Source organism: Brienomyrus brachyistius, chromosome 1 (genome assembly GCF_023856365.1).
Source record: "Brienomyrus brachyistius isolate T26 chromosome 1, BBRACH_0.4, whole genome shotgun sequence".
Taxonomy (NCBI): Eukaryota; Metazoa; Chordata; class Actinopteri; order Osteoglossiformes; family Mormyridae; genus Brienomyrus; species Brienomyrus brachyistius.
The window spans coordinates 1,155,224-1,174,126 of record NC_064533.1 but is presented as its reverse complement, the minus strand read 5'-3'; the positions used below and the strand labels follow the sequence as shown (position 1 = coordinate 1,174,126).

Here is an 18,903-nt window from a genome sequence, read left to right as displayed (position 1 = left end):
TTGTGGGAGTCATCTATTTTGGGAACAAATGGACATGAAATTGGTTTCATATGACGGACTAGATATGACTCCATTATGCGTTAGAGTACACAGCCCAGATTTACATCAATGGCCACCAATGACAGCCCGGGGTCCTGCTTTAATCAGGGGCAGATCCACCGCAGCCCTGCCCTGATCAGGAGCAGATCCACCGTAGCCCTGCCCAGATCAGGGGCAGATCCACCGCAGCCCTGCCCCGATCAGGGGCAGATCCACCGCAGCCCTGCTCCGATCAGGAGCAGATCCACCGTAGCCCTGCCCCGATCAGGGGCAGATCCACCGTAGCCCTGCCCCGATCAGGGGCAGATCCACCGCAGCCCTGCCCCGATCAGGGGCAGATCCACCGCAGCCCTGCCCCAATCAGGTTTCTGATCTGGACTAGGGTAGCACTAGAGGATTTGTCTCCACTGTCTGTCGCACTTAGCGGGCAGCAGGGCTCAGACAATGCGAACACTAATAAGCACAGAGATACAGGCCAGCAGACAAAGCCTCAAGCTCCCGTCAGGGATTAACTAATATCCTTGCTTTTTTCTGTCCAATTCTGCCCTGGACCAGGCCTCATCCAAGGAGATGCCACTAAATCCTCACCTTTTCCCTGGCAAATGAACACAGCCTGGCCTCTGTGATCTTACGGGTCCACCAACAAAATCACATTTGGCCTTAATGATTAAATATATCTCGATATCTCACATCTTGGGAGGCAGTGCCTGAGAAATCCCAATTGCCCCCCCAGCGACAGAAGTATTACAGTTTTTTGTCACTATTAATAAAATATAAATGAGAAACTAAACAGGCGCATTCGGAGGTGCAGCATTCCCTGTGGGGATTTCGGCAGGGAGGGGGGGCTTGGACTTACTGGAGCAGTGGCGAAACTCGAAGCGCACATGTGACCCTCGGAACGTGTCCACGGGAAGAGGCAGCTTGACCTGCTCCGCCCACCGGGGGCTATTGTTGTGATAGAGCACGATAGACTGAAAGGAGTCAGCCCCTGGCTCTCCGGAACCTTCCCACAATGAGCCCTGGGGGTGTGGCGAGAGACAGGGGGAGTCAGAGGCCACTACGAGCACATCGAGCAAAAGAATGGGTGCGCATGACGCCGAGAGTCGACCTTGATAATCTGTCCATCCATGTCCAGCACGTAAATGGTGACCTCCACATTCCTGGCCACGCTCTTCCCACCCTTCTCAAACTCACCCTTTTCCAGGGTGATATACAGGTCATTCCTCATTTCACCTGGGAGGGGACAGCAGAAGGGGTGAGGATGCGGAAGCACGTTAACACCAAGGGTGGAGGGATCAAGGAGCAGAGGACAAACGGCCATGGCAGTGCGGTACAGCCATTTATATTCTGTACAAACACATACATGCACACACACACAGACACACACACACACACACAGACACACACACACACACACACACACACACACACAGACACACACACACAGACACACACACACAAAACATGCACACGCACGCACGCACACACACACAAAAACATGTACACGCACGCACACACACACACGCACACACACACACAAAAACATGCACACACGTACACACAAACAAAAATTGGGAATAAGCTAATTGAACACAGGCAAATTTAACAAGGCACCCACGCGCACACACACACAGCCAGACACACAGAGACACACACACACACACACACACACACACAAACGCGCTGTAAAGTTGGCCCCATGGATCACCGAGTCACGGAACGTGGCCAGAAGGGGTTCAGCAGCTGCTGGCGTTTACGGGCATTTCCGCCATGACGGCCATTATAGAGGTTGATGTGCTGAGACTGAGATGGAGGTTCGAGTGCCTACAGGACTATGGCTCAATGTATCCAGCAAGGGTAGAAACGGCAGAGCAGCTGGTGGTCGTGCACAGCCCCACACGAAATGGCACAATTTCCTGGTCAATCACATTCCAGTATTAAAGGCCAGGAACAATGTCGCCCTTAGCAGGGCTCCCGCGGAAGAGCACGGTGACAGGAAAGGCAATTAAGAGTCACTTGAGAAGCTCTGTTGTTGGTCGCGCTGGATCGGAAGGAAGAACAGCTGTGTGGCGGGGGGTGGGGGCTCTCCCCCCACAAGAGCGACTCAGCCGGCGAGGCAGAGAGCTGCGGGGCCACCTGCACAGGAGGGGGGGTGGATGTAATCCTACCCCAGGGGTCACGCCAGGGGTTACCAAGTTGAGGGGGGGGCAGGCTGGCCCACCTGGCATGATGATGTCAGAGAAGCCCAGCTTCCTGGTGATGGTGATGCCGCAGGTGAAGAGGGTCATATATTCCCTGCGGATCTGCTCCATGTCGCCATGGAGAAGCTGCAGGGATATGGAGAGGCCTGGAGAAAGAGGGAACAGAAGGAGAAGGAGAGAGAGAAGGAGAAGGAGAGAGCCTGTCAGAGGCCTCAGTCTGTGGGGGGTGGGGGGGAGAGGTGTACATGTGTGTGTTTGTATGGGTCTGTGTGTGTCTGTCTGACTATATGTGCGGGTGTGTGTGTCTGTGTATGTGTCTGTGTGTGTCTGTGTGTGTCTGTGTGTGTGTCTGTGTATGTGCCTGTGTGTGTGTCTGTGTGTGTGTGTGTGTGTCTGTGTATGTGCCTGTGTGTGTGTGTGTGTCTGTGTGTGTCTGTGTATGTGCCTGTGTGTGTGTGTGTCTGTGTATGTGTCTATGTGTGTCTGTGTATGTGTGTGTGTGTGTGTGTGTGTGTGTCTGTGTATGTGTCTGTGTATGTGTCTGTGTATGTGTCTGTGTGTGTCTGTGTATGTGTCTGTGTATGTGTGTGTCTGTGTCTGTGTATGTGTGTGTCTGTGTATGTGTGTGTGTGTCTGTGTGTATGTGTGTGTCTGTGTGTATGTGTGTGTCTGTGTGTATGTGTGTGTCTGTGTATGGTGTGTCTGTGTGTATGTGTGTGTCTGTGTGTGTCTGTGTATGTGTGTGTGTCTGTGTGTGTGTCTGTGTATGTGTGTGTGTCTGTGTGTGTCTGTGTGTGTGTGTCTGTGTGCATAAAAAATGATGCCAAAGAGCTGGAATAAGGATTAAAGTATGACTGAATATATAATGAACAGAAGTAAGTGTGACAGCACAGAGCCATGAAGCAGCACCAGCAGTCATTTCATTAATAAGTGCAACCAGAAGAGTGTCATGGTCGCTTCACTGCTCTGCTAGTGACTGAACATACAGACCATCAGTATTTTCTCAGCAGTAGTTTCTGTAAGAGATCCTGCCCCATAAGATTATTCCTGCTGACAGGTTTCAATTCACAGCACAGTGTCTGCAACCACCTCCCCAGGAAACTGGTCCTCATAAGAAAAAAAAACGGCTATTCATCACGTTGTGGGGACATTTGGTCCCCACAAAGTAAGGTATACCCGCTCACACACATACACACACACACACACACACACACACACGTGCTGCTCCTTGGAGCCAGTCTGGCGCTGCGATTCGATGCGTTTTCAAGCCAAAGCTGGACAACATCTTGCCATTTCTCCAGCTTTCATCACCATCCAAGGGCCAAAGCTGTTCTCTCCTCTCCAGACCCGCGTGCACCTGTGCTCTTAAGTTTGCCCTGGTCGCCTCCCTAGGGAAGGCAGGGGGCAGCCGGATTCCCAGCCCTTACCAGCACGTACCATAAAATCTGCTGGATATGAGTACAAGCTGACACCCGGGGCTTCGGTGTCTCCCAAGTCGGCATGTGGCCAGCCCCTCCCCCCATCTCCGCCGTCATTGCGACTATTAATGCGTCCCTGCAGCCCAGAGGTCTCTGTCTGTGGGTTATGAATACACGACTCCTTATTTAAAGTCAGCAGAGTGTGGCACGGAATTTCAGATCTTCCCTGGCGTCCTGGAGCACCCTGAACTAGAGCGAGGAGCCCAAAAAAAAGAACTGAAATGAATCTGATAAATGTATTGATATGCAAACAAGGTCATGAAATTTTCAGTCTGCTAGAACAAATTGCATTTATCAGAGATAATGTGTCTTAATTTCTGAGGTTTCTAGCCGTGCTGCTCATCCGACTACCGCGATGCGAAAGATCACGCATGTTCTCTCATGTTCTGAGCCCACATGGGCTTGTCGAGTAACGATGTGACGCAGGATGGTGGTATGAAGTGTCAGTTTGCATGCATTTCAATTCTGGGAATGTGTGACACCGAAATGTCTGCAATTAAAAACGTGCCATCTATGCAATATGAGGTCGGCGATTAAGAACGTGCCATCTATGCGATATGAGGTCGGCGATTACGAACGTGCCATCTATGCGATATGAGGTCTGCAATTAAGAACGTGCCATCTATGCGATATGAGGTGACAGGCTGAAATATTATTAGAAACTGTGTTCGACGTGATTCTGCAGGGAGGCTGTTTCTAAGTGAGGTGCTGGGATCTTACCATCAGGCTGTGGGCCCTCAGAGACCTCTAGCTGGGTGGGTGTTCCTGCTGCAAGCATCCATCCCTGCATGGAGCAGCTCCTTCACACACCCACAGAGCTCACGGCTCCTTCACACGTCATGTGCACATCTCACATGCACTCGTTCACACCTCACATGCACTCGTTCACACATGTACTGTGAATGTGTTTCACACCATCAATCAGCTTAATCAGCAGACCCGAGACACAGAAACCCAGGCGGCTTCCCTACGCTCATGACTTCAGGATCTCTAGTTACTCGGAGCGGAACGTGGGATTCCCTTACCCGTGCTGGAGCCCAGCAGGCTGTACCTGGAGCTCGTTTTGCGGATGATGTTGTCGTGTATCTGGTACCACTCGCTCTCTGTGTTACAGCTGTGTTAAAAAAGGTAAAATAATAAATAATAATAATAATAACGGTTTTCTTCATAACCTTTGATGGGCCTTGGGTCTCTCCCTAAAGCCTTCAGTTTGTGACAGAAAGGATTCAGGAAAACGCATTCAGGAGATCAGAGCAAGTGTCTGTCTTCAGGAAGTCAAAGATAAATTGTCAGTCTTTCACCATAACCGATTCTAGGGCCCTTAACCCCCAGATCCCAGGGTGCTGCTACGGGTGGCTGCCCTTTGCGGCCAGCTGGCTCTCACCTACAGAGAGCAGGGTGGGGGAGGAGTAAAGAGAATTCCCCACAAGAATTAATAAAAATATCAATTATTATTAGTGTTATTATTATTATTACTATTATTAACGTGGGGGGCATGAGATGGGCCATATAAGTCATACAAAGGGGCCAATCATCATTAACCGATGACATCCTTTGAAGTGGTAAGTAAAAGGGGGGGGGGCACTCCTGGTGGGTAATCAGCTTTCAGCTGTGACACCGCCAGTGAATATACCCAGTCACAGCACCAAACCCATCCAAACAGCACATGAGTGGTGGCTGATCGCAGAACTCGATTACACAGCACCCACCCGCCCCCAATGATGATATATCATTACCTACTGTAACTAAACCACTAAAGCTCAAACCTTTGTTCTCAAACCTATAACACTTTGGTTGTTCCTGGCTAATGCTCCCCGGCCCCCCAGTGCTGGGGACTCACGTGTAGACCTTGAGGTTGTGATCGTCCCTGGAGTCAGCCGTGAGGAGGTCTGCGATGCAGATAACAGCACAGCCAAAGGGTCTTCGGTACTGCACACTGGAGACATTCTTCTTCTCTCCCGCTCCCATGCGCCCTGGAGGAGGAGGAGGAGGAGAGAGAGGATGAGAAAGAGGTGGAGGAGGATGAGGAGGAGGAAGAGAAGAGGCCAGCCCTTTAAACACACATCCCACACACACTACAACACCTGCAGTGACCTCACTGGCTGATTTATCTACTCAAGCCGCATTATGCTGCTTCTAGCAGTATAATGACTCAAATTCAGGGTCGTGGGTTCAAAGGTCTTACCTATTCTTATAATGTGAGCCACGATATATACATCTTTCCGCAGATCACCGCTGCCCAAATCCTGGTGAAAAACAACAGCCATTTACTTCATATTAACAATTATTGCCATTTTTTATCCTTTATAGCACCACGCGGATACCAGGTAAAGACCAGGCATTATTCTGCTTATTGCAGGTGTTTTTACAGGGTTATTCCAAGAGTAACTGAAAGCTGGCACAGGAAAGGGAAAATCCCAGGATGAGCACACAGCCACCACAGGCTAAGCTAATGGAGGATCCCTGTGTCCACAGACAAAGAGAGGGACACAAAAGGTTGGAATATCCGGCATGCAACCACAGGTGGACACTTACCGTGAAAAGGGTACACTGGCGTTCTGCTCTTTCTGGCGATTTCGGCATCCCATGTTTATTCAGCCTAACAAAAAACCTTTCACTGGAAAACAGGGATGGAAAAGATATGGCAGTTACACAGTGGGGATCCAGCCAGACCGACACGGATGAGGAGCCAGCCTGTGGATCGCATTCAGGAGTTCTTATCAGTGCCTTGGTTCAGCCACTGCCGAGCTTTATTGTCCATTAATTAACTAGTGGGGACCATGAGGGGCAGCCCTGGTGATTATCAGGAGACCCTAGAGGACGCTTGCTGAGGCTGAATAATTTAAAGCAAATGGTGAAAAAACGATGGAATACAATGCACCCGACAGTGGGAAAAAATTACATTTTAATGTCCTCAAACGATGAAATATTCATGGGAGCCTCTGCATTCGTTATCTCAGATTCCTGAGGGTTCGTTTTGAACACAGATGTAAAGATGCAGTGAACACAATTTGGAAAAATGGGGAGGGGGGACAAGAAATTCGGAGATGTGATGTAGCTGCGCATGTAGTTATGGAAACAGAGGAGAGGCGATGGGACCCCGAGGGGTGAAGATGGAAGCGAGTGAGTGGCGCTTTGTTGATGCTCTAAATGTAACACGAAGGTTATCCACGCAACAGGGACAAAGCCAAAAAAAGGGGAAAAATACAGCAATGCAGAAAAGTCGGCATTTTTGATTTTGTTTTTCACGGATGTTATCCCTACAGGAACCACGCATCTCTATATGTAAATAACAAACTCGCTTTCACACAAGCATTTTGCCCATCATCACAGATCTGCAGTGGAAACTGTCAGTGACCTTAGGCTATATTCGCACTATACCGCTCAAAGTGCCCTGACCGGGGAGAGCAAGGCCGGCCGCATTCACACTATACCACTGAAAGTGCCCTCACCTGGGAGAGCAAGGCCGGCCAAATTCGCACTATACCGCTCAAAGTGCCCTGACCGGGGAGAGCAAGACTGGCTGCATTCGCACTATACCGCTCAAAGTGCCCTGACCGGGGAGAGGAAGGCCGGCCAAATTCGCACTATACCACTCAAAGTGCCCATACCGGGGAGAGCAAGGCCGGCTAAATTCGCACTATACCGCTCAAAGTGCCCATACCGGGGAGAGCAAGGCCGACCGCATTCGCACTATACCGCTCAAAGTGCCCATACCGGGGAGAGCAAGGCTGGCCACATTCGCACTATACCGCTCAAAGTGCCCATACCGGGGAGAGCAAGGCTGGCCACATTCGCACTATACCGCTCAAAGTGCCCATACCGGGGAGAGCAAGGCTGGCCACATTCACACTATACCGCTCAAAGTGCCCATACCGGGGAGAGCAAGGCTGGCTAAATTCGCACTATACCGCTCAAAGTGCCCATACCGGGGAGAGCAAGGCCGGCTAAATTCGCACTATACCGCTCAAAGTGCCCATACCGGGGAGATCAAGGCCGGCCGCATTCGCACTATACCGCTCAAAGTGCCCATACCGGGGAGAGCAAGGCCGGCCACATTCGCACTATACCACTCAAAGTGCCCATACCGGGGAGAGCAAGGCTGGCCACATTCGCACTATACCGCTCAAAGTGCCCATACCGGGGAGAGCAAGGCTGGCTAAATTCGCACTATACCGCTCAAAGTGCCCATACCGGGGAGAGCAAGGCCGGCTAAATTCGCACTATACCGCTCAAAGTGCCCATACCGGGGAGATCAAGGCCGGCCGCATTCGCACTATACCGCTCAAAGTGCCCATACCGGGGAGAGCAAGGCCGGCTAAATTCGCACTATACCGCTCAAAGTGCCCATACCGGGGAGAGCAAGGCTGGCCACATTCGCACTATACCACTCAAAGTGCCCATACCGGGGAGAGCAAGGCCAGCCACATTCGCACTATACCGCTCAAAGTGCCCATACCAGGGAGAGCAAGGCTGGCTAAATTCGCACTATACCGCTCAAAGTGCCCTGACCGGGGAGAGCAAGGCTGGCCACATTCGCACTATACCGCTCAAAGTGCCCTGACCGGGGAGAGCAAGGCTGGCCACATTCGCACTATACCGCTCAAAGTGCCCTGACCGGGGAGAGCAAGGCTGGCCACATTCGCACTATACTGCTCAAAGTGCCCTGACCGGGGAGAGCAAGGCTGGCCACATTCGCACTATACCGCTCAAAGTGCCCTCATCTGGGAGAGCAAGGCTGGCCACATTCGCACTATACCGCTCAAAGTGCCCTGACCGGGGAGAGCAAGGCCGGCCGCATTCGCACTATACCGCTCAAAGTGCCCTGACCGGGGAGAGCAAGGCCGGCCGCATTCGCACTATACCGCTCAAAGTGCCCTGACCGGGGAGAGCAAGGCCGGCCGCATTCGCACTATACCACTCAAAGTGCCCTCATCTGGGAGAGCAAGGCCGGCCGCATTCGCACTATACCGCTCAAAGTGCCCTGACCGGGGAGAGCAAGGCCGGCCGCATTCGCACTATACCGCTCAAAGTGCCCTGACCGGGGAGAGCAAGGCCGGCCGCATTCGCACTATACCGCTCAAAGTGCCCTGACCGGGGAGAGCAAGGCCGGCCGCATTCGCACTATACCGCTCAAAGTGCCCTGACCGGGGAGAGCAAGGCCGACCGCATTCGCACTATACCGCTCAAAGTGCCCTGACCGGGGAGAGCAAGGCCGGCCGCATTCGCACTATACCGCTGAAAGTGCCCTCACCTGGGAGAGCAAGGCCGGCCGCATTCGCACTATACCGCTCAAAGTGCCCTGACCGGGGAGAGCAAGGCCGGCCGCATTCGCACTATACCGCTCAAAGTGCCCTGACCGGGGAGAGCAAGGCCGGCCGCATTCGCACTATACCGCTGAAAGTGCCCTCACCTGGGAGAGCAAGGCCGGCCACATTCGCACTATACCGCTCAAAGTGCCCTGACCGGGGAGAGCAAGGCCGGCCGCATTCGCACTATACCGCTCAAAGTGCCCTGACCGGGGAGAGCAAGGCTGGCCACATTCGCACTATACTGCTCAAAGTGCCTTCACTAGCAGGATCAGTGTGATATGGCTCAGGACAGGAAGACCAGACCTGCCCAGAAGGTCATAAATACCAAACCGGCATCCCTTGTCCACTATCACATCAAAACACAAAGTACACTCTGGTACCCAAACCTTGACCATGAATCCTTCTACCCCCAAAGTCTAGCTCGAGTATTCACAGCATCTGAACACTGCTGAGCAGTTTCCAGAGCAGATTTCTCCCCCAAGCAACCACATCAGCATCAGCTACCCCCGGACTCCATGGTCATCCCTGCACATCTTCTTAATACAGAGTGTAATGTCTAAGTACTGCTTGTTTCTGCATCTAATGTCAGTTTATTACTTATTCATTTATTGCATTTACTGTTAGCTGCTGGGTATGGCTCAACATTTGTAACTATGGGCAATAAAATACTCTGAGTCTCGGACGTGTCTGCTTGCTTCCCTCTGTGTTTGAGGTTGGTTAATTAAAGGTTAAATTATGAACCCAGAGCAGGCGCTTGCTGCCCCCACACTGTACCTCCCACTCTCCGTTTTCATGCCCGCTTGCTTGTTATTCATTTGAGTGGGAGACAAGAACAATAGATCAAAACCTGGTGACATTTAAAAGGGGCAACAAAAGCAGTGGTGCTCAAAAGGCATTCCAAATGCGGCCTGAAGGCTCTGGCTAATGGGTGAGCTCTGGGGAGGCTTATTTCTGCCAGAGAACCGAGACAGAATACTACCCACATTAGCTCCTCATACAAGTGTCAGCTTCCCCTCACCGCGAGCCCTGGTCAGGGCCTGGGATATGACAGAGAGCATGGCAAGATCGTTCACCTCTCAGGAGTAGAATATCTTTATTGTCATTGTGCAAGTACAACGAAACTCTGTATGTACAACAAAATTGGGCTGAAAGCCCAGTGACACTGCTCCAGCTGACAGGCAAAAGCGAGCTGCTATTTTTACTCAGAATTTAATTTAAGATATGGGTGATGGCGGCAGTAGATTAAAAGCTGGTCGGAGAGGAAAGTGCCCATGATTAATTAGCAATGGCCCCAGCCGGAGGGAAAAGGCATCGTCGGAGCCCCTGGCTTTCCATAGACAAAAAAAGGAGGAAATGTGGACACCCACCAGGAAGGAAAAATGAAAATGAACTCCGCTGATGAGGCTGCACAAACGGCACAAAAGGAGAGCGAAACATCTCCCATGCGTCTTTGGTGGGGGGACATTTAACAGCTGCCTGGAAATTACACTATCATCATCACCATCATCATCATCGCATTCTCACATGCCTGTGGGTAATAGGGAGGATTTGTTTTAAGGTGAACAGTAGCATTCCTCAATATTTCCATATCATTATACATCTGTTTTGCTGTGTATGGGGTAATTGGTAAATGTGCTCAGAAACATAAACACATAAAAGTGCAACAACAACCCCAGATAATGAGCAGTTCAGCCTGTACCCTCTACAAACAGGGATATATTCCCTGAACTTTAGAGTGCATACTGCTGTTTAAATGTATTATAGCTGTGACAACCTAATTACCTCAAACTGAGTCGATACACATAAACATTTCCTCATTAGCATAGATCAGAAAAAAGTCAGGTGGAAAAGGGCTCTCTTCCACAAATAGAAATTAACTAATGAATTAAAAACTAAGCAGGAGTACCTAAGTCTACAGTTTGAGTTAAAAAACAACAGTAGACTCTCTAAGAGGAATGTCGAAAGAAAAATAGCATTGGAGGCTAAGGATGACAGTAAAAGTTTCTTCCAATATTTTAACTCCAAAAAAGCTCTAAAAGCTGAAATCACCAATCCGCAGGATAGTAAGGGCCTCATAATTGAAAATGAAATTGATATAGTAAATGAGTTTAATGATTATTTTACACGGGTGTTCACAGTAGAGAACATGAGTAACTTACCACCATTTAGTTTAAATACAGCATCGTTTTTGACCAATATAAGTATAACTGAGGCCGATGTGGTACAAAGCCGAGCTAAGCTCAAAATAAATAAATCGCAGGGCCCTGATGGCATCTTACCTACAGTTTTAAAAGAGATTAGGGATATTCTTAGCCAACCTTTAACTTTATAATTCCAGAAATCGTTATCTGCTGGTGTGGTACCTTCTAATATGCTAATATAACACCCATATTCAAAAAAGAGGATAGAAGCAACCCAGCAAACTATAGGCCAAATTGGTTTAACTAGCATTACTGGAAAAATAATGGAAGCTATAATTCTGGTAGATTACCTGGATGCAAATAACATTCTGAGGGACAGCCAACGTGGATTTAGGAGAGGTAGATCCTGTTTAACGAATTTACTTGAGTTTTTTGAGGAAGCTACAAGAGAAATTGATCACAAAATTGGTCACCATACCTTAAGAAGGACATTGCTGCCTTGGAAAAGGTTCAACGTAGGGCTACGAGAATGATTCCTGGTCTTAGAGGAATGTCTTATAAGGAGAGGTTAGCTGAGCTGAATCTGTTCAGCCTCGAGCAAAGAAGACTAAGGTGGGACATGATCCAGGTATATAAGATTCTAACAGGTCTGGATGCTGTTCAGCCAAATAGCTACTTTAATATTAGTTTAAATACCAGAACTCGTGGCCATAGGTGGAAATTAGCAGGAGAACATTTTAAAATGAATCTGAGGAAGCACTTCTTTACACAGTATGTTGAGTATGGACTAGTCTTCCTGCTAGTGTAGCGCAAGTTAAAACCCTGGGTTCCTTTAAATCAGAGCTAGATAAGATTTTAACAACTCTAACCTATTAGTTAAGTTCTCCCCAAACGAGCTTGATGGGCCGAATGGCCTCCTCTCCTTTGTAAATTTCTTATGTTCTTAGAACGTGCAAATTGGAAAGGTACCCAATGGAAACGTAACTTATTGTCCCACTGGCTGCAGTTTGAATGACACTGCATTTCGCCTAATGCGATGACAGGAAGCGAGTGCCTTTACATTAGAGAAAGACACGTGGCACCTTTTTCCAGCATGGAAGAGAAGGTAGCATGAGCTTTGGCTGTTTGTAGGCCAAGGGTCAAAGAAAGTATTGTGACTGACGCTGTCCAGGGTGGCCTGAAGCAGCTCCTGGTGCTACAGGGGTGGCAATGATCAGAAGGTCAGAAGGAGATCATTATCCGTCAAAACTGGCTCTACCACACATATAAAGGCAGGGGCAGGAGGCAGAAGAAAAAGCTTCAAGCAGGGGTCTCAAAGTCAGCTCACAGGAAGCCACGGCACCTGGGGAATTCATTTCAGCTCAGGTATCTTGACCTGGTTGGGCCCATTACTAATTGACCACATGCAGTAATTTTCTCAATTAATTTCCACCAATCACTGAAGTAAAATATTAGATATAGTCATGGAACATATATACTGTCTAAATAAAAATGTAAATATAACTAATTAACTATGCTGATTAGCGGCTGGAGTTGCCGTGTGCATGATGGAGGATCCCCGGCTGCCGCTACCTGAGAGGCCGGCCGTCCCTGCTGTCGTAGATGCTGAAGCAGACCTGCAGCTCCTCTGCAAGGCTGCAGCTCACCAGACTCTTCACCTGGACGAGCAAGTGGTGCACAGTGGGCGGGGTCGGTGCCTCCTTCCTGCGATGCCGCTGCTCCATCTGTTTCTCGGCAGGAGACAGGCAGAGGGCGGCAGCAGGCCCAGTGAGCACACTGCAACTTCTCATAAATCAGTGGGGGCGCGGGGGGGTCCACGGGGGTCGCAGCAGAACCAAAGGGTGGATGCTCGCTTATTACTTATCCGCGTTGCCTCCTGAGCGAGGGCCTAGCTTGACATCTGTCTAATGACCCATTCTGGCTGTCACTGTACCAGTGACGGGTGACCCTGACAAGCTGTTCACGGAGTCTCAGTGCCCCCCCCCTGCATTGCAGCCCCCCCACCCCCTCCCGCTGGAGAGCAAACCCCCACCAAGCACCACTGCCGGGTACGCACAGCTATGACAGGACATCCCTCCACACAGTCCCCATGGGGGTGAAATGATCCCTCCCCAGTTCCCCTTAGGTGATGGGGGGTTGGCCGGGGGGGGGGGGGGGGGGGGGGGGCATGGGCTGTGCTTCTTCACGGCAGTGGGGCCAAGCACCAGTGTCGAACTATGATAAGCAGGCATCGTTTCTGGGATTCCCTCCCAGGCAACCCGCAGCTCGGCCCGGTCCGCACGCCTGTCACGGACCATCTGCAGGATCCCGGACTCAGGGCTGTCCCCCCTACGCCACCACAGATGTCATTACAGGCCGTCCCATACAGACAGGATTTCTGGCCCAGGTATCCATCACTGGCAGCTGAAAATGATGACCCACAACAGGCAGAGCTTCATTCCCACTCCCTCGGGCTTGCACTGCGCACTGCGGGGCAGCTATTGTTTAAATGATGACACATTCACTCCGTGCCATTATGGAACGAAGGGTGGGCCCAACGCTAAAAATATATACAACAGCTAAGCAAAAAAAGAAAGAAAAATTGAGCTGCTCATGACATTTCAATTGAGATGAATGTCATTGGCAAGAGCAAATAAAGTCACATGGCAGAAAATATCTTCCTTTGCAGTGTGAGCTGCCACATTCGAACGCGATCGTTTCCTCTGCCTCATCCCCCTTCTCCCTAATTACTCTCATCTTAGGATCCATATTGCAGGCTGGCTGCATAACACTTTCATCTCGAGCTCCTTTGTTTGCAGAATAGAGCTGTAGTTCCTCAGTGACGCCAGTGAGAAAAGCACTGGGAACGGCACAGTGTTAGTCACTGCGGTTGCTATGGAAATAGATGGCGTATGAATGGACGGCGGCGATGCGGCCACCCTTTGCCTGCCGCTCCGGTGTTTATCTGCCGCACCTGCTGGCCCTCTTGGCTCTGTGTTCCTTCTCTGCTGAACCTGTCCACCTTTGTGGTTCTGCCATATTCACCAGCCTGCCAACCTTCATGGTCCTGTGACATTTATCCCAGGAACCTGCTAGCGTTCATGATTTCATGGCACTCAACAACCCATCAGTCTTCTTGGTTCACTGATCCTACTGCATTCGCACACTGTGACATTTATGCTATTTTCTACAGTTTTATCGACTCATCATGAAAGTCTTTGTAATTCTGCCCCATACTTTTAGTCTTTACAGGTCATCAACCTACTAAGACTGGCAGATTTGGGTGTGGGCGACATGGGCATAAACATGACATGGTGTGGCACAGGGAACCCACACACACACAAAAATCAATTGTGATATTTGCACAATTGGATTTTCTATCGCTCATTTGCACATTTTGTAAATGATATCATGTCACCATGTGGGTCATTAACCTTGTTGGGGGAGGCACCCTGATTTTGTTTGTGAGCCAGACAGGTTACCACTCAGAAGTCCCAGATGTGGAGGGGGACGGGGACGGAACTCAATACCACTCAGTTCATGATATTGGGAGCCCGTGGAAGGGGAGCGGGGCATCTATCAAATAACGCACCTCTAACTTTGTGCAGTGCTAATGGAATTACTAAAATTCAGTAAAATCTTGTCATAGCGGACTTCAAGGGACCTGTCAAAACAGTCCATTATATCCAAAGTCCATTATATCCAGAGTTGCTGTATGCCCTGAACACAACTACAGGACACCATTTACTCATGCCACACCCCAGCGGACACACTTGTGGTATAGATTATTATATTGTACATATAGTAATCCAACTCAATCTCCAGATTAGCAAACATTATAGTGAACAAAACTACCACTGGATATCACCAGCACACCACACGCCTTGTAGGCGGAGCCAGCATGTCCGTTATAGCGAACAAACCTACGCTGGATATCACCCGCACGCCACACGCCTTGTAGGCGGAGCCTGCATGTTCGTTATAGCGAACAAAACTACTGCTGGATATCACCGGCACGCCACACGCCTTGTAGGCGGAGCCAGCATGTCCATTATAGCGAACAAACCTACGCTGGATATCACCGGCATGCCACACGCCTTGTAGGCGGAGCCTGCATGTCCGTTATAGCGAACAAACCTACGCGGGATATCACCCGCACGCCACACGCCTTGTAGGCGGAGCCTGCATGTTCGTTATAGCGAACAAAACTACTGCTGGATATCACCGGCACGCCACACGCCTTGTAGGCGGAGCCAGCATGTCCATTATAGCGAACAAACCTACGCTGGATATCACCGGCATGCCACACGCCTTGTAGGCGGAGCCTGCATGTTCGTTATAGCGAACAAAACTACTGCTGGATATCACCGGCATGCCACACGCCTTGTAGGCGGAGCCAGCATGTCCATTATAGCGAACAAACCTACGCTGGATATCACCGGCATGCCACACGCCTTGTAGGCGGAGCCTGCATGTCCGTTATAGCCGAACAAAACTACAGCTAAAAGCGGCCCTGGGGACCAAATTGTTTATCCGTTATAAACGAAATTCCATTATATGCGAGACCACTATATCCGATGCTTTTTCTGCATGTTCGTAAAGGTACACGGCCGGGACCAGCGGACCTCGTCTGTTATAGACGATACTCCGTTATAAGCGAGTCCACTATAACAGGATTTTACTGTATGTTTGAAATTTAGCATTATTTATTGGTATTGTTCTAAATTTCGTAATAAAAATAACAGTTCTTGTGAAATTATGTTTTTTGGCAGGGAGGGTGGGGAGTGGGAGATAAGCATGATTTTTCTTGAGGAGGGGAGAGGGGGTCACTGAAGGGGGGTTTGCCCAGGGCACCATACAAGCTAAAACCACGACTAGCATGGTGCCTACTAGCATACCATAAATCCAGCTGTCAGTCTATAGGCTTCTGCTAGACCACCCTGCTCTTAACTACAACTCCGGCAGACTGGTCCACCTACCAGCTTGTACAGCTCCGTGACGCTGATCTCATCAGGGTCCACCATGCTGAACTCCTTCCTCGGCACCAGGTCCAAGCCCAGCTGTCTATCACAGGGAAGCACAGTGATGTCAGCCAGACCAAAACCCCAAGCATTCCACTCTGAGTATGTTGCTAAGAGAGAATGCTGGGGAGATGATAGTATGGAGGGACTGGCTTTGGTCGATCCTAAGCCAGGCAACCGAGCACCACGACGTTGTGGGCAGACATCCTGCATGCCACATAATGTCATCAAAACCTGAATCCTGTGGAATCCTTAATCACAGAGGTTACACTTTATTATTAGGTTCTTGTCTTGTCTTCTTTGGAAGATCTTGTGTAGCTCTTCAAGGGCGCAAGTTTGGTTTCAACTTTGGTAGGGACCAGCCCCAAACCCCCCACCCCGCCCCCCAACACACATGATACTTTCCACAGTATTGTTAAGGACATGTCTCTACTATTCACACCCAAATCTACGGCATTGTAGCTGCTGCCCCAGTACTGCTTACACTGCTGCTGGACAGTAACTGGAAGCTCGGCCTGGCTACGCTTATACCCAGCCGTACGTCTGTAATGTACCACCTGCCTCACATGTACGTACGTTGAGACAGCATCTGCTAAATATATAGACACTTTTATTGATCCCCGTAGGGAAATTGTCTTTTACGCCTCCCACAACTTGCTCTTTTTTCATAGAGGAAGTTGTCTGCGAAGGGCTGCCACCCGTAGCGGCGCCCAGGGAGCTGGGGGTTAAGGGCCTTGCTCAAGGAAACACAGGCTGAGGCTGGGTTTGAACCTGTGACCTTCTGATTACAGGCACACAGGCTTAGCCCACTGAGCCACACGCTGCCCACTAAATTAAATAAAAATAAATGTAAATCTGTAATTTATAAAGGTTTCCCAGGCTGCTCTACAAGTAGAAGCATATCAAATCTCCTATTTTTCTTTGTCCTTTGACAGATGGGAGGGGCGGGGCCAGGCTCACTCGTTGCCCCAGTCGAGGCGGGCGGTGATGTGCTGTTTGACGTCCCGCATGCGGTCCTGCGTCAGGTGGCCCACCAACACCTGCCTCCGCAGGTCCAGCACCTCGTTCATCACGTGCCACAGTCGGTGGAAGAGGTCCCCCTCGTTCCTCTGCACAGGGACGCAGAAGCCAGCCAAAGGAATCAGACAGTGCGTACGCCACTGAGCACAGAGCAGCAGACACTGAGCAGTGCTGAGGCCTGCCAGCAACACGAGGTGCCTGGGCGAGCTTGGGGCAGCACTCACCACATAGAGCTGCTTCCACATGGTTCCCCACTCCCTCAGTGTGGAAGTCATCTCCGTAATCACCGGGTCCTCTTCCGGTACCACGGTCTCAAACTGCCTGAGGGTCAACGGTGCGACAGGTCACCCCGACCGGCCCAAGAACTCACTGAAACATACACTCAGGGGCGACTCCAGAATACTTTTAAGCTGGGGAGCATAAAAGGGGTCATACTTTATGCAGAGGGGCCAACCTTATAATTAGCCAATAACATGTTTTGAATCACTGAATGACAGGGGAGGAGGCACTCCAGGGGCCAATCGGCTTTCAGCTGGGGCCAGTGTCCCTGTGGCCCCACCCTTGCATGTACTCCTGTATTTACTCTGGTGCATCACTAAAACATCCAGTTAAATAAAAAACACAAAGCTCTACTGATTCTTCCTATATCCTTATTTATCATCTTCTTTCAATCAGCACAGCCACAATCTCGCAATAAAACCTGAGGCTTTTCATCCAATCAAAACACGTTTCTCATCAGACAGCTCCATTACTTACCCTTTATTCTTGATATGAGCATTTTTCAAGTGAATGTAGCTTGATGGGAAAATTCCCTGTGTGGAGATTAAAACGCCTAATTATTCCTCTCAAAAACAAATTACAATAATATTGCTTCAACAACTGAGCTTACGAAACACAAGTAATCGCAACTGTTTATTTCAAGAGAGAAGCCGGAAAACAGGATACAGCTCATTCCAATGTTTGCATCTAAATGCGTCACACAAGATTACGTATCACAGGTCATCTCCTTATGTGGAGAAATACATGAAGCAGAGCTCTACATCCCATAACACCCCCCCCCCCCCCCCCCAGACAAACAGACCGCTTATACCCACCTTCACATTTGGGTTCTTAAGGATAAACCCTCTGTACCAGCCTGAGGAGGACAAAGAGAGAATGTGGGCAGGGCACCACGGCATTAAACAGCATCCTAAATGCCCTCCTAGGCTCACAGAGCCTTTAATCTCTCTGTTAACATTCTCCTGGAACAAAATAGGCCTCAAAATTGCATGTGACATTAAGTGCTGTGACAGATATTAAGGATGCCGTGTGGATAAAAGCTTTCTGGGCAGGAGCAGCCATTTCTGCTACCCTTGACTGGTCGCATCTCTCCATGCCCTAATATGCAGCTAGTTTGTTTCCTAAACACAGAGTGCTCACACTTCTCCGTTCGTATCAGCCCAAGCGGCCCTGACAGAGAAGGCCGCCGTGACGCCCTGCTGGAGTGTTTAGCACCAACGGGAAGGGCTGTCAAGCGTCTGTTATCGCAGTGCTTAATCCAGTCCGGCGGGCACAGGGGCGGAAGCCAAATCGCCGTGCTCTGTGATTTATTACCACCGCTGCAGGCCTCACAGCCTCCCGCCAACACGCGACCAATCAGAAGCATGCCGATGGAGTTAGCATTAGCGATGGGAAAGACAGCGCTCCTGTAAAAGCTCACGTTGATGGACTGG

The 18,903-nt window shown here is 50.0% G+C and overlaps 1 protein-coding gene across 3 annotated transcripts in view; it reads right to left on the bottom strand.

Moving 5' to 3' along the window:
* Window positions 1–18,903, bottom strand: part of LOC125714467 (dedicator of cytokinesis protein 4-like) — a 99,330-nt gene that overhangs the window by 49,630 nt on the left and 30,797 nt on the right. For all 3 annotated transcript variants that reach the window (XR_007383788.1, XM_048985151.1, XM_048985233.1), the window contains exons 3-15: window positions 18,286–18,326; window positions 17,948–18,003; window positions 17,416–17,512; window positions 17,132–17,280; window positions 16,130–16,214; window positions 12,744–12,895; window positions 6,254–6,335; window positions 5,904–5,964; window positions 5,559–5,691; window positions 4,744–4,832; window positions 2,261–2,386; window positions 1,148–1,272; window positions 896–1,058 (exon numbers count right to left, since the gene is read on the bottom strand). Coding sequence is in view for 2 of the 3 variants with exons in the window: in XM_048985151.1 (XP_048841108.1) it covers window positions 896–1,058; window positions 1,148–1,272; window positions 2,261–2,386; window positions 4,744–4,832; window positions 5,559–5,691; window positions 5,904–5,964; window positions 6,254–6,335; window positions 12,744–12,895; window positions 16,130–16,214; window positions 17,132–17,280; window positions 17,416–17,512; window positions 17,948–18,003; window positions 18,286–18,326 (1,359 nt within the window). In the remaining variant the exon portion in view is untranslated. The remainder of the gene's footprint in view (window positions 1–895; window positions 1,059–1,147; window positions 1,273–2,260; window positions 2,387–4,743; window positions 4,833–5,558; window positions 5,692–5,903; window positions 5,965–6,253; window positions 6,336–12,743; window positions 12,896–16,129; window positions 16,215–17,131; window positions 17,281–17,415; window positions 17,513–17,947; window positions 18,004–18,285; window positions 18,327–18,903) is intronic.